The sequence below is a fragment of the Penicillium cataractarum genome (assembly GCF_028827025.1).
Source record: "Penicillium cataractarum strain IBT 29864 chromosome Unknown utg000010l, whole genome shotgun sequence".
Classification (NCBI taxonomy): Eukaryota; Fungi; Ascomycota; class Eurotiomycetes; order Eurotiales; family Aspergillaceae; genus Penicillium; species Penicillium cataractarum.
In genome coordinates this window covers 1-15,113 of record NW_026622746.1, presented here as the reverse complement: position 1 = coordinate 15,113, position 15,113 = coordinate 1, and the positions used below count along the sequence as shown (strand labels likewise).

At 50.6% G+C, this 15,113-nt stretch overlaps 3 protein-coding genes across 3 annotated transcripts; all 3 read right to left on the bottom strand.

Annotated features, from left to right (window-relative positions):
• Positions 1-2,617: 2,617 nt before the first annotated feature.
• Positions 2,618-4,123, bottom strand: N7496_012170 (putative C2H2 finger domain protein; the record flags this gene model as incomplete). Its single annotated transcript, XM_056705083.1, has 1 exon — positions 2,618-4,123. One exon carries the CDS (start codon positions 4,121-4,123, stop codon positions 2,618-2,620), a length of 1,506 nt encoding a protein of 501 aa, XP_056548981.1.
• A 2,499-nt stretch (positions 4,124-6,622) lies between these two features.
• N7496_012169 (pleiotropic drug resistance family ABC transporter) lies at positions 6,623-11,392 on the bottom strand (the record flags this gene model as incomplete). The annotated part of the gene is made up of 5 exons (XM_056705082.1): positions 6,623-7,046; positions 7,123-7,583; positions 7,652-9,154; positions 9,206-10,718; positions 10,776-11,392. 5 exons carry the CDS (start codon positions 11,390-11,392, stop codon positions 6,623-6,625), a joined length of 4,518 nt encoding a protein of 1,505 aa, XP_056548980.1.
• Positions 11,393-12,605: 1,213 nt separating this feature from the next.
• On the bottom strand, positions 12,606-14,338 carry N7496_012168 (arylsulfotransferase family protein; the record flags this gene model as incomplete). The annotated part of the gene is made up of 3 exons (XM_056705081.1): positions 12,606-13,573; positions 13,651-13,716; positions 13,774-14,338. The coding sequence occupies 3 exons, from the start codon at positions 14,336-14,338 to the stop codon at positions 12,606-12,608; spliced, it is 1,599 nt and encodes a 532-aa protein (XP_056548979.1).
• Positions 14,339-15,113: the final 775 nt, after the last annotated feature.

Sequence of the window (15,113 nt, the reverse complement as noted above, 5' to 3'; positions counted from 1 at the left end):
CGCACACCCTCCCCTAGGTATGTTCACCGCACCAATTGTGACTCCGTCCTGCATTTACCATTCCTCCTTGTATTTTCCATTTGATTACACTCCTGTATTATCATCAATTTCGATCGTCGCTCGCTTCCCTTTCTCTTGGGCAATACAGCGAAGATCCGATATCCTCCTTCCAACTCCGAGATCTGGCGAGAAAACCAGCACTCGAAAAAACATGAGTCAATAAATGAAATAAAGTGAACAAAAAGAAGAAAAAGCAAAAAGCAAAAAAAACCCACAGATAATAATTTAAAAAAAAATCAACCACGAAAAATCGGCCCGTGTGTTTTCAACACGGCAGGAAGTGCGATGGGGGCCAAATTCCATTCTACCGGCGCCGAATCATCCACGTAATTCCACACTCCACCGTCCCACTCACTAAATAGTACGACAGACGGACGAGGAAGAGTTTCTGCATATGACGTAAACGCTCGGTTTCGGCAAAAGTACACACGGTAAAATCGTAAATGGCTACATAGCTGGCTATGAAGAGAACTAGGGGGCCAACTTTCTCGGCTCATGAAACAACCATAACGAACTACAGCCGCACCCGTTCGGGATCTGCTTGGATGAAATGGGGATGGTCATGTATGTGGTACTATGTGCTGTACTGTACGCGAGTCAAGCATGAGGTAGGATCGGCGCCGGTGAACTCGGCATATATGGGATATTCCGGAGATATGGTTATCGAGTATTTGTTGTTAACGAAGGAGCTCGCGGGGTCCTAATTGAGAAGGTCGTGTCGAGTCTTTAACTTTACTGCGTACAGATGTATGTATGAAATACTGGGTTGTATCCACTGGAAGACTGGCGATCGACCAAACTTAACGGCATGATTTGGAATTCATAGAAGCCCGGAACGTTCGTCTAATAGCCCAGTGAGGAAGTTACCAAAGGTTTGTACCGTGCATCACTGCAAGTCCGTTCTATCGTGTTTGTGAGAGTCCTCCGAATCGATACTCCGCTTCCTTTGTCCGACCGCCCAACCGTCCGATTTTCCGACCGAATAGTCCAAGGAGAGGGGGAAAAGGCGTTGCCTGGCTATCAGTCTGGTCTAGCCCCTCATAATTAGCTAGCTATTTAGTTAATTCACTTATTTCATCCGAGCCCACCTGTTCATCTAGAGCGACAGTAACAATAACAACGATATTAATGATAACTATGAGTATATCAGTGCTAAAGATGCAATCACCGACTCGGTGATTTCCCCGAAACAACACAACACCGACCCTGTATCCTACTCCATACTTACAGCTACACTAGAACCTTTTCGGATATTGTACTGCTATATACTATTATGGTTAGGCGTCCGGATCCCCGGGTCCAACGCCAAAGGCCCGTCTTGGCTTTCCCATGGCGTGCCGCTAACGTTAGTACGAGGTTACCCTCACAGATTCTAGTTTTGAGATTCTAATTCTCGAGAAGCTTCTAATTACTGTATGGACGGAGTTCTTCGGCTCGCTCGCCAGCCTTGTCGATTTTAATCTTAATTTTTGAGGGTTATTTTAAGTTAGTTTGGCAGAGCTGTGCTAGAGCGGGTAAACGGTTGTCTCTCGGGCTATCCTCTGCTCTAGCGTGCTATACTTGAAGGCTGGGCTAGAAGCATACAGAGGACTCCATGTGTTCGGCTAGTTAATTAATTTTATCCCATTTGCAAGGTGAAGTGTCGCTGGCTGTGCATTGGAGTCTAGTTCCACTTGTATCTCGAAGAACTGTTCGATTTTGAATGGTGTATTTTGTATACTCGTCTCGGATTGTGAGATTGCAAACAAGAGGAATAGTACTCCGCACTGCCTGCTCGAGAATGCTACTGCTGATCAAGTCTAGCGAGACCGAAATGTCGGGGTCGAGCCCGTGCATGAATGCCTTGTTGTGAGCCTTTTATGGATGATCTCGCTAAAGGATTCTCTAAAAATTGCCAATTCGGGCAATCAAAAGATCTGATTACAATGGTGCCTAGCCTAGCTTTGTATTCAGCTAAAGTTTGGCCTAAAGTCTGGCTCGCGTGGGATGAGAAGACTCGGTGTGACTATGCCGCATAGCCGGCGTTGAATGAGATGTATCTACCGAGTGAAGATCGGCCAGACTTGGAAGTGGGATGCTCTATTGAGTAAAATTGGGTTTCTAGAGCAAAGTTGGGGTTCCATGGTCTATATTTTTTTAGGGGTTGGCGAGTCATGCAAGCCACAGATTGGCGACGCATTTGTACGGCGTACCTGAAGAGTTTTGATCCAGATCAAAGGACCATTGGAAGGCTTGAAGCTAATTCCAAATACTTTGGTGGAAATAATTGGTGATTCTTGATGACTTCATGATATCGTGTCACTCTGTATGTAGTATGTACCAACCCTTTAGGGTTTCTATTTTGACCGCATGCCTTGTATGAGGAGACAAGATGGAAAGTAACACGAAAATAAGCAAAAACTCAAGAAATGACTCGTCTCCAGTCACTCCAAAGCCATTCCAGCCATTCACAAAACCCAAACTGAAAAAGCCAAACGCCGTAATCGCTAATATGCCAGGTTCGAGAATCACCATCCATCTAGTACTGTAGTCCACGATACCCCATAAGCCATGCGGTTTATTCCCCAACGAGCGACGCCAACCGGCAACGTCCTCCATCCACAATAGTCAAAATCCCCTCACGAAGCCCCCACTCGCGCAATGCCAAATCTTCTTCCTCCTGGCCGAGCCCCTGTCGGTCCTCCCGCTCAAAATGGCGTCCGACATGCTCCATCCGCACATCCCAGCTGCCTTCCCCAGAAAAGACCTCTCGGCAGAAACCGCAGTGGCTTTGCTGCGGCAACGTGCGTAGACCGTGCCAGCACCGTCGTCGGACTTCGTCTAGACCTGCTTCGAAAGCGGCATGCTCGGCGTCTGTTGGGGTGCGACGGCGACCTGCTTGGAGCCAAGGGGCGTGCATGCGCCGATGGTGCTGGGTGAAGAGGTCTTTGCGGTTGAAATCATTGGGTTGGCCGGGCGGTGGGCTGGAAGTACGGGATCGGGGGGATTTGGAGGGGGTGAGGTATGGATTGGACGGGGTGACGTGGGTATGGGTGTTGCATTTCCCAACATCGCAGCGATAAAAGCCTAGCTGGAGGTGTTGGGAAGTGACGTGACGTTTCCATTCGTTTTTCGAGACGAAGGTACTTTGGCATCCGTACGGTGCAAAGCTGCAGATAAACGTTCGAGGTGCACCATTTTCGCCATTATTAGTGCTGGTTATAGCGCGCCGGCGGCCGTTGCGAGCGGTTGTAGCAGTTGATCGCGATTCGGCGGTCTTGCGCACGCGAGATTTCGGAGCTGAACGGGCTTTGGCCCGCCTTTGAGGTTGAGGGAAAGTGGTGGACTCGGCTGGAAGTGGAGACGGCCATTGTTGTTCAGGCGTCCCATTTCGGTCTGACTGACTTCCAGACCAGGGGTCCAAGTCCGTGTCGAAGGATGAGCGATGATCGGGCTGCACCTCGAAAACACCCGGTTTAGATAGGAAAGAGGGGTGGTGAATATCGACGAGAGCGTCTGGAGCAGGATAACCAGCCTGCTCATCGGTAGTGGTGGCTGTGGTCATGGAAAGTTCGTCATGGTAGTAATGAGGGGATGCGATACAGTTCATGCCCGGTACACTCCCGGCATTACTACTCCGCGGACTTTGCGGGTCTGAAATCGTGGAGATTTCACTGTTCCATGGAGAGAAGCGATCCGCCGAGACTGGGAACTCGGGGGAGATATAGTTCATGTTGAGTGAGGGGTCGTCATTCTTCCACCAAGGTTGTGTGGCCGATGATGCATCGCGAGGCTTGGGCTGGTCAAAGGGAGACGTCAAGTGGAATTGGAACTGTGATGCTCGCGTCACAAATGGATGGTCGGCTGATAGAGAAGTATCATAGACATCGTAGGGTTGGGATGGGACGGAGATGGGTAGAAGGTGGGGGAGTTCCGTGAATGGGGGTAGGAATCCATTGTTAAGAGAAGAGAGAAAGGATGCAGGGGAGAGGAATGGGATTGGAGGGGGAATCAACCAGGGTATAAATAAAAGTGCGAGTGAAGAGGATGTCGAGTCAGTGCCTTGACTCCATAACCACAACATCGGGTTTAGCTGCGTTGCATTGGGAAATACAGTAGTAACTAGCAGGAGAAGACCGTCAAAGAAAAAGACGGTTGATCGGTGGGGCAAGCCATGAGCCTCAACAAGCCTCAGGTCTCGAGGAGGAGAAAAGGCGTGGGTCCGAAGTGGAGTTTGGGAAAAAAGAGAAAAATAAAAATCAATTCAAGGATCAACAAGAAAAAATGGAATTATCAAAAAGAAGGACTTAATACTTAGACTAGCCGCAGTTTGAGAACCGTTCTGTTAAACACTCTAGGCTGACGAGATGGATAGCAGAACCACTTGATGGGCACAAGATGGAAGTTGGAGCTGAGGAGATCTGAACTGGGCAATGACTGCGAGGGGACTCACTGACGGTTGAATCTATGAGATTTAACTGGTTAACTCATTATTAGTCACTCATACCGCGTGCATCCGATGGGGCTAAAAGTGGTACATGGAAGCGTTTATACTACACGTGTAGAATAAGCCCTAATCGCTCAAGAGTATAGCATCTGCTAATGCCAGCTAATAGCAATCTTGTATAAACCTGCAGACTTCGTCTCATGACGGAGTATGCCGAATAATGCCGATTCTAATCACTTCAACCTGGTCGGAGTCGACTCAATAAATGGACTTAACGTTTTCTACGGAGTATAACCCGGAGATAACAATAACTCGCTTGCTCCCTATTTCTACGCCCTTACACAAAATCCCGGCCGTGAAATCCATCTAAACATACACAAACACTCCCTATTCCAACCTAGATCTCCTATAGCACTCTATCTCGAAGGTCCAGAAGGCCTTCCATGATCCACGCATATTAAACCTACGCGGAAAAAACAACCAGCCATCCACAAGCCGACTTTTCAGGTCTGACGCATAACCGATAAACAATCAACGGGAAGATCAAAGCTTCCAACTAAACCCCCCATCGTATTATCAATTTATCATAATACCAAGATTTGGACCCCAACCAAAAGCCCCGGTTTTCCCGGGCGCTAGCCATGTTAAAACCTCCTGGCCCCAGCTCTGGTTATTACCCACAGCACTCCGTAGTAAAATCATGGCTACCTCCGTACTGGACAGTCCATATTCCTAACTCGCTTCCCCCCGTCATTCCGTAAACAGACAAGCTCCAACTCCGATTTACTTCCCCGATAGACCTTTAGCGTCGCCCTAGCGGAACCCCCATTCCCTGCCCTAACCGTCCGCCTAAAACACTCTTGTGCAGCTTGATTCCCGTCATTTTGGTTCCAGAGACCTGCCCTAGTCAATTTAGTTTCCCCGACCGGTGCAGATGCCAGACGCTGCCACGCGTACAGTATGTACAGTATGTACTGTATGGTCCCCGACTCGATAAAGTAGGTGGAACGGTGTTCCCCGGTGTTGATCATCACGATCTGTATTCGGTATTTTGTACACTCGTTATGCGCGGTATTATCTAGCTAATCATTGGCTGTAGCTTCAAGGTGGATAGGCTCGGTTAGCGTCCCTTCCTTGGTCCTTCTAGAGGTCGACTACGACTCGTAGTCCAGCCACCTCAATCGAATACCGACATGATTCTAAATGATTCTCGAATAATCATAGCCATCAGCTATCAGCCATCTACTATCTACTGTAGCTATGTCGCGCTGCATCATTGCGCAATACTAAACAACTGTAACCTGAAATCAAGCCCACAGCCCTACCAAACCGAGTTAGCATCACGCTTGCATATACGCACCAGTCCATTCACCACCCATCCTCATCAATTAGCGGCTCCGCTCTACGAGCCCAGCCCAGCCCAGCCCAGTACAACGGACACGCTATCCTCAGCTCCAGGACACAGCCATCCTGATAATGGAGATTAGACTAATTACAGTACTGGTATATCCAGGCCGTGGAGATCGTTGCAGTAGCTGTTCATCACTGCCCCCTTCCTTTCAAACTACTCCCATCCCCTCGGGCCCTAAACCACAAAGACCACGGATACTTCCATTCCGCGTTGAAGATCCAGCTTACAAGTCTAGAATTCTAGACTCTAGTCAAGCGCAAATTAATTCCAAATTGAGATCAATTTTAGCCAAATTGGACCTCGGCCCCCACGACCCGGGTCTCGCCTACCCGAACTTTACCCGCATTTTCACGACGACTCGCTAATCAGTTAAAACTTGGACTAAATCAACCACGTCCAAGGTCTCGGGATTGAATGGGCTCCTCATTTCTAAGCCGGGATCAAAAGACTCGTCATTTATAAGCCGGGTCCGGTCGGACTCGGTGTATGACATTATGGCCGAGGGTAGTAGACGATACCGAGTACTTAATTTTCAGGGGCAGTTGTTGATGAATCTGAATTCTCTGGGATGTATGCGTAACTCCCGCATCTAAGATATGCTTCCCATAAAATAGCAAATATTCCCATCCCTTAGAGCATAAAAATCATCTCGCCCGCATAGCATTAATACTCTAACAATTCTTGTCCCTTTCAGAGTGGAGATCAGTTGTCCTTCCACCCTCGCTTCACTCCGTCCTCACCTTACGTGACCACTTCTTCGGTACGCGGATCAGCCAGTACAGCAACAGGGCCATCGCAATGTTGAAGCCCACATACACAAAGAGCAACCCCACATTCCGCCAGTGGTCGGAGAACTTGATGCTCAACTGAGCCAGGAAGGCATCAGTCGACCGGATCGAGCAGATTTCACAGCCCGAGGTCGCCTCCGGATTCAGCAGGTTCGCCTGGTATAGGTCGACATACTTATCCAAATAAGCAGAGCAGTTCTGACCACTGGGCGGATCAACCGTGAGGAGCTCAATGCTGGAGCATTCAGCTTTGCCGCCCGATAATCCTGTAGAGAGCACCGCCGACACGAGATACGTAAACGGCGAGACCCGGTACATGAAAATCCAGAAGCGTGGTAAGGCCGAGGGACTCGCCAGGACACTGTCAAAATAGCACTCATGTTAGTAACTTGTTGGATACCCTCTCGGTCGGCAACAGGATCCACTAGAGTACTTACCCGTTAAACACCAGGCACAGGGAGAATAGCAACTGTGCTAGGTTACTACCAGTCTCCGGCTGCTCGATTCCCGCAATCATCATCGAACTGAAGGTCGAGCTGAACATCAAGAAGATGAGAATCAACAGGAACATCGTGCCACCGCGTGATGTCACCTGGCCAGGCGGCGCATTCCGATAGAGCCCGATCGGATAGTACCAGGAGAAGTACACGGGTACCGACATGATGATATTCCAGGGCAGTTCCACAAAGATACTGGCCAGCATAAATGCCTTCCATGAGTATGCCTTGGACGGTCGCTCGCGCACTTCATACAATGCTCGCTGGGTCACGAAACTGGGCATCATCTGCTGGACCAAATTCGGGAAGATGATCAGCAGCATGAAGATGGCAAACATCTGGTTCTGTAATCCCTGAAGACTGTTGGGCATCTTCCAGAATGTGAAACCGATGAAGAGTGGCTAAGAAAATATTAGAAACGAGTCATGAGAATCAGACAATCATGTCTCTTTAGGGACAGAATACTTACCGGGAACACACACATGGCGGTCTTGGAATACAGGTATCCAGGGCTGCGGTAGTACTGCTGGAACATGCGCTGAATGCAAACAAGGAACTGGTACCAAATAGGTGTCGCAAACTCTCCATAACCAGTGGTAGCTTCGGGAACTGGCTTCTGCGAAAGCTCGGCCTTCATCTCTGCCAGATCTGCTCGCACCTGAGCACGCTCTGGACTTTCGGTCCATACTTCTGCCCAATCACGGTCTGCATGAGATCCAGGTGCAGCACCAATCACCTCAAGCATCCATTCCGCGGGATTGGCATTCTCGGGACACTTGATCGATCCCTTGTCCTCGAAATACTTGATCAGGGTCTGCATGTTAGTGCCTAGATCTCCAAAGTACACGGTCCGGCCACCTCTGGCCAAGAACAGCAAGCGATCAAACTGCTGCATCAGCATGGCAGAGGGCTGGTGGATGGTGCACAGAACGGCTTGTCCATGGTCTGCCAGTTTTCGCATCAAGCTACAGATTGACCAGGCGGTTTGACTGTCAAGACCCGAGGTGGGCTCATCGAAGAAGAGTAGCAGGTCCGGCTTAGCAGCGAGCTCCACACCGATGGTCAGGCGTTTGCGCTGCTCGACGTTCAGGCCAGTTCCCAGAACACCCACGACGGCTTCAGCGTAGGCCTCCATCTCCAGCATGCGAATAACCTCCTCCACATAGGCAAGCTTTTCCTCGCGTGGAATGCTGTGAGGCTGACGAAGCAGCGCACTGAACATGAGGGCCTCGCGGACAGTGCTGGTTTCGAGGTGCAGATCCTGCTGTTGGACGTATCCTGTCTTCCGTTGGAAAGAGTCATCGCGAGGGCGACCGTCAACCAACATCTCTCCAGTGATGACACCCATCGTAATTCGATTGGCCAGTACATCCAGCAACGACGTTTTACCAGCACCCGTCACACCCATCAATGCAGTCAGCGTACCCGGCTTCACCCATCCATCGACACTATCGAGAATCCGTCGAGGCGTTCCTTTGATCCTGATGTCATAGCAGACATTCTCCCAGTGGAAGATGGCAGTTTGCTTGGCAAGGGCAGCGCTTTGCACAGCTAGATCTTGAGCCTCTCCCACAACCTCCTGCTTCTCTCCTTGTGTCGCTTCTTCCGGGTCGTCGTCTTGGCGGACCTTCTTCGCAAAAGCCGGGATCTTACCACGAGGGAACACCAGGATCTCACCCTTGGATGGCTGAGCCCGGATGTACTCACTAGAGACGATGTAGGCGATGAGGAACGCAACAAAGAAACCACAAAGGATACCAAAGTTTCGCCACAGATGCTCCTTGTAGTAGCGGAAGGTGGTATTGATGTAGGCATCGCCATCGATGAAATCCTGACCGGCAACTGCGCCTTTCTGCGAGCAGATCTTGTTGCTGAGGGGGGCATTTGCGTAGAGTGGACCACCGGGAACATATTCCGAGCATGGGAAGCGGCGACCACTGAATTCGTTGATCATCAGGGATTCGAAAGCGTACTAGTCTTGTTAGCATATCACTTCATCAGGTTAACAATGGGATCTTCATACAGCAATCGGATTCAGATAGTTAAGCCACCGGAACCAAGGGTGCATGTCTCTGACTGGAATAGTAAAGCCGGTGTAGATGACAAGAATCATCATGAAGATTGATGACGGAACCATTGCCTGGGCCATGGAGCGGGAACCTGCGCCGATCGTGCGGAAGAGGTTTGACATCACGAGGGTGGTGGTGAAGGAGAATAGGAAGAAGACGAAGAAGTGGCCGGCCGTACGACGGAGATGCGGGATGAAGTAGATGATGATGTTGAACGTGACCGCAACCAGGACCTTGGATGGCATCTCCACGATATACGAGCTGATCGCTTCGGCAGAGGGGTGGTACAGCGCATATTTGTAATGCTTCTCGACGATGGGTCGTTGTTGCCAGAGGGTCAGAATTTCCAGGGAACTGGCAAACGCGTTCAAGAGGATAGCGAAGAAGAGCAGGGCACCACGCTGGAAGAAGCTACCTGTATTGCTTGGCAAGTCGAGGAAAACGGTGGAGATAATAATGCCCATAACAGTATTACCAATGACCGATGCTATGGTCATGCTCATATCGCCCTTGAGCCGCAGGAAGCCACGCCACAGGCAAAGCTTGACCTGCATCGGATACGAAAGGGTGTAAGGTGATTGGACACGAGTCCCCTTGGCTTTCTCTGCAGCACGAGAGCGATTGAAGCTATCGAACTTTTCTCCATCAACCGGATGGTGATCACGGCTATTCTGGATCTCCTGCAAGAGCTGCTCTCGTTCAGCACTCTCTCTCCAGCGAGCTGCAAACTCATCGGGAGTCCGTGGGACAAGACCCTCAAAGCCATCACGAACTCGTCGCTCGGATGGACTAGTAAGGGATGTCAGGAAGTCTGCAGTGGTTTGTCGATCAGGGCAGTAGAAGCCCATGTCGATGAAGAAGCGCCGAGCATCATCAGCCCTGCCAAAGTAGATTTGGCGGCCCTCGTAGAGCACGATGGCCTTGTCGAAGATGTCATAAATGGACTGACTAGCCTGATAGATGGCTACAACAGCGGTGGATCCACTGTATTCAGTCGACAAACGAATGTTCTTGACGAACTCCAGGGCCGTCGAACTATCCAGGCCACGAGTACTGTTGTCCCAGCACTGCAAGGGACTACCACAGAGGGTAGTCTCTGCAATACTCACACGCTTGCGCTCGCCTCCAGATACTCCACGAATGAACTCATTGCCGACCTTGGTATTCATGGTGTGGGACAGGCCAAGCATGGCCATCACAACATCGCGCATGTGCTCCGCATACTGATCACGGCTGACTCCTGGAAGGCGATTGCTCGGGGCGCGGGCCTGGGCAGCAAACAGCAGAGTCTCTCCGGCTGTCAACATGGGGAAGTGAATCTCCGTCTCTGCCTGGTAGATCACTTCACCACGGAATCGTCCATGCATGTGATCCCATGAGATGCCCTCATATTCGATATCTGAACCGTCAGCGAGGAACAGACCATGAGTTTCACCAGCGATTGTTCGCAGGAACGTGGAGCATCCACTGTAAAAATACATCAGTACGTGTCTATTTCCATCAAGATTGAATTTCAAAACTTACCTTCCAGGACGACCCAGAACCACCAACATCTCACCCTCATGCACGATTCCTTCAAAGTTCCTCAAGATATCAATGCGCTTCTTCTCGCGCAACCCCAACTGACCCTGGACCCAACTGGCCATCTTCAGCCAAGCATTGCCAAAGTTGGTCTGGTAGTCGGCAGCCGTGCCATACCCAAAGACGTTCAAGTTGCGAAACGAGACACCTGCCGAGCGACGCGGGTACCGGTCCGGATCACGCAAGGTCATCTGGAGAAAGTTCTTGGCCCACTTGCGGGAGTTGAAATTATCCGCATCATTGGGGTTCAATTCAGGGTCCTGCTCGGTTTCCAGGAAAGTGTTGATCCCCTCTTGGTGGGGCTCACCCTTTTCCGTGTAATCTTTGTTCGACAGCTGTGAGAAAGTCCGGGCAAGTGCAGTGATTTCCTTGTGGCGCATCTCCTCAATCTCGTCCGCCGTGACGGGAGTGGCAGAGTCGTCGATATCACCGATATCACCGCTATCCTTCTGTGATCCTTCTTCGGTCATGGAGTCTTCGAGGCGTTGATTCATCAGGCGCGCCGATGTCTGTGACACAGCACCACTCCCGAAGGGTGCGGGAGGCTGTGGTGACGCCATGGTCGATGGAATCAAAATTGCATTGGAAAGGGACGGGCTCGAGGATGGGGTGAGGAGAAGGATGAAGAAGGGAGAAAGAGAAGAGAGAGACGCGAAGCCCAAGAGTGTCGCAATAGCGATTACGCTTTTCGGCAGGTACGCTGGCCGTTCGGATATCGGAAGAGGGCGTTTCCGGATGACATTATTTTTCGATAGCTAAGCTGACTGCGACGCCTGATACGGAAGATGGACTACTTCCAAGACGGCGGGCCTAGCGAGTGTTTCGGTGGTTCCGTGCCTGGACGCTAAAGACCTTGTAGCGTCTACTTTAAGGTTGGCGGGTGACTCCACCGTTGGAACGAGTATCCAGTACCTATTCATTTGGGAACTCGCTACGAAGTGTATGACCAGCAAGGCAGTCAGAGATTCGTGTCGTGCCAATAATCAACGGTGATGATTATGGCTCCATCGCACTCCTTACCACGGAAAAACTCGCTTTCGAAAGTCAGATGCTGCGGGTGAGCTACCCGATCATCAATTTCATTGTAATCCAGGACTCCGATTGGATGCGTATTTGTCGTATTATCCCCCCCGGACCCATGAAGAGCATTAGCCCATTTAGGATAGCTTCCGGAGGGTGACGCGGGGGTCGCAGCGACTGGTTGGAATTTACGAGTTACGAGATAATCCATGATTGAGCACGGCTGACGCAAGGATCGAGAGGGTCTTTAGTGGTGGGAGATGATCGTTCACTATTTATTGGTAGATTGCACAATTGGACTTTCGGGAAGATTACATCCGAAGGCTACTGATCGAGATTCAGCGTGAGAGTGTTAGCAGTGGTCACTATCAAGTAAAAAGAATCGATTTCCAGTGTAACTGCAGCCATGTGGCAACACGTGGATATCTACACTACATACTGTACATACTCTATTGACAATACCTGCCATAAGTAGAAGGAGAAGAGTTATCAGTCTTATTAAGGCTCGAGTACGGAGTATACCTGACTTGTAGAAGGCCCCCAGTTAGCGCCAAGTTACTCCTCTGATTATTAGCGAGGGTCCATGCACGACATAATATCCTCCGACAACTCTTTTCGTTTTCTCCTATTTCCTATCTACTTCTACTCTCTCTACTTCAGCCATGCTTACATCGACCCCTTTCCCCTTTCCCTTCCACTAACCACCACTATTGCAGCCACCCTCCACCCTCAGCACCCTCGAATATCTCCCCTTTAAAGCCCACGCAACACACTCTGTCGCCAACCAGCCGAGCGACCGCCAAAATCACTGCTAACCGGAGGCAACACCGCCTCCTGGAGAAGCACCGCCTGAGTAATTCTCAAAATGCGACCACTGTTTGAGACAGCCTCCGCCGAGATTTGCGCAGAGGCATGCCCAGAAAATACAAACTCGGTCTCAAAGCCCCGACGCGGGACCTCACCCAAGTAGGATCGCGACCCATACCGGTCGGTGACCGCATAGAATCGCCAAACGGCCGTCTCGGTATCTCCATTCCACGAGACATACACGGCTGTACCCGAGGAAGTCTTTTGCGCGACGATGGCAGGCTCCTCGGTCGGCAGACCGGTCCAGTTGTACCGGAATGCACGATAGTTCTGGACGCCCTCGCCAAGGAGCCCCGAGTCCATGTACGCATGGAGAATGGGAGTTCCGTCCGGTCGGAATTCGGTCAAGGCTCCTTCGGAGCCCCAATTGACCAACGCATTACCGTTGGGCAGGATTTGAGTGCTACCCTGCGACTTGGCGAGGAGTCCATCCGGTGGTTGGAACGCCTGAACGGTCCGTGCGGTCCAGGTGGCCGTGTTGACTGAGATAATCTTACCCTGCGAGAATGGGTGCGTGTGGACTTCGTGGCCGCGATGGTTTTCGGTGCCATGGGCGGAATTGTCGAATAGTGAGATGATTTCCTCGTCGCCTTCTTGAGAGAGGAACCGCGCGTGGTGCTGGAAGCAGAAACGCACATTGGGACCTAGGTCAAAGTCTGACCGGAGTCCACCGAGGCGCCAGATTATCTCGCCGGTGGTTCCATTGATCTTGTGCACGGCACAGGCATCACGGGCGGAGATGAGATAGTTGCCCTCGGCGTCTTTGTCGACCGAGTTGATGTGGAAGTAGTCCCACGCATCGGAAGAATTGTAGCCTGCGCCTGCCTGGCCGGGATTCAGCGGGAGAACCGCTTCTACATGGCAACAGGTGGTAAGTATTGATTGATTGAGTAGGATAACAAGGTAGAATGGACACTTGATGTAGACTTACCATCCGGACTAACATGCTCTAGGCTGGACCACTCAAAGAGTAGTTCGCCGGTAGCAATATCCAATTCTGGATAGTCAGGTTAGATATTAAACATGCGAAAGTTCTCAATCTTGAATAACGTACCCTGGAAGATAGCATCCACAATCCACTGCTGCTCCGAGCTGCCACCCCACTGACTCAGGTCAATCGGAACGGGCTGATACACCTGAATCAGGGCAGTCTTCTCATCGATCACATGAAACTCATGCTTATCCATGAGCTTGTGATTACCTGCCCGCAGCTCACGAACAGTCTCATAATGCTGGTTCAGAATAGTTGCATGGCCGTGTCCGTGTCCATAACCCGGGTTATGGTCACCTTCAAAGCTGAACAATACATCCTGGCCCTTCCACCGGGCAGCCTGGAAGTTAGCCGCCCAGATCGAGTAGTAACCGTATCCAGACCAGACCAGCTCGCCGTCATCCCGGAAGATGTACGGACCTTCCTGGCGGGGACCATGGAATTGGGGTTCGGCCCATTGACCGGCGAAGGGGGCTACGAAGAGGTATCCCTTTTCGACGTCCGCGGTTGCCGGGATGGTGACGTTCAGGCGGGGCGGAGCAAGGTCGGTTCGAGACTTGAATTGCCAATCTGCTGCTGCCAGAGGAAGCAGGATCGCGGCACAGGTGGCGGTTATAAGAACCTTCATGGCGGTCCGGGTTGACTAGTCCAGCGATCAGTTTCCATGATGAAGTCCATCATGTGCAGCGAAGGGTACATTAACCTTAGGTTGGTATTCTGCACTGGTAAGGAGTCGTCAATGACGCTCTAATCTTTTTATTGGAGGTATACTGTAGTAAAAATGCTTCTCGGAGTTTGGGGATTGTCAAGAGGCTGGACAAAAGGCGGGGTTTATATACTTCGGCCCAACTTTAACGTCATTAGGGGTCTCACTTCGTCATGGAGGTATTGACCGAATACGAGTATATATTACATACAATAAAGTAATAAGAACTATGATTCTATCGAATAATGATCAAACAATGACAATGAATTATCTTGTAAATACCATCCATTGATGTACATCATGTAAATTCCCCGTCGGATGTCGTGATTGCCCCACGCCGCTTCCCGAAAGAGTCCCCGAGTCACTGCGATCTCGGCAATCTTTCTTGGCTTGGACCTGCACTTGAAAATTTCTGTCCCGGTTTCACGTACTTGTTGGGTTTTCATTTACTAGATTTGTATCTGGCGCCATTTCCTTGTTGACTGTCGACAACGACATTCGCTTGTCCATTTTACCTCTTTCAATTGCTTGCATTCGACCCCTCCATGGCTGCCCATCATACTGAACAAACAGTTTCCGCGACTATCGCACAGACTATATCAGAATCAATTCACGATTCAGCAGCCATGCTAGTCCCAGATGAACAACAACCTTTGCTGCGCTCGAGAAGCCCAGCTACAACATGGAAACCGCCAGC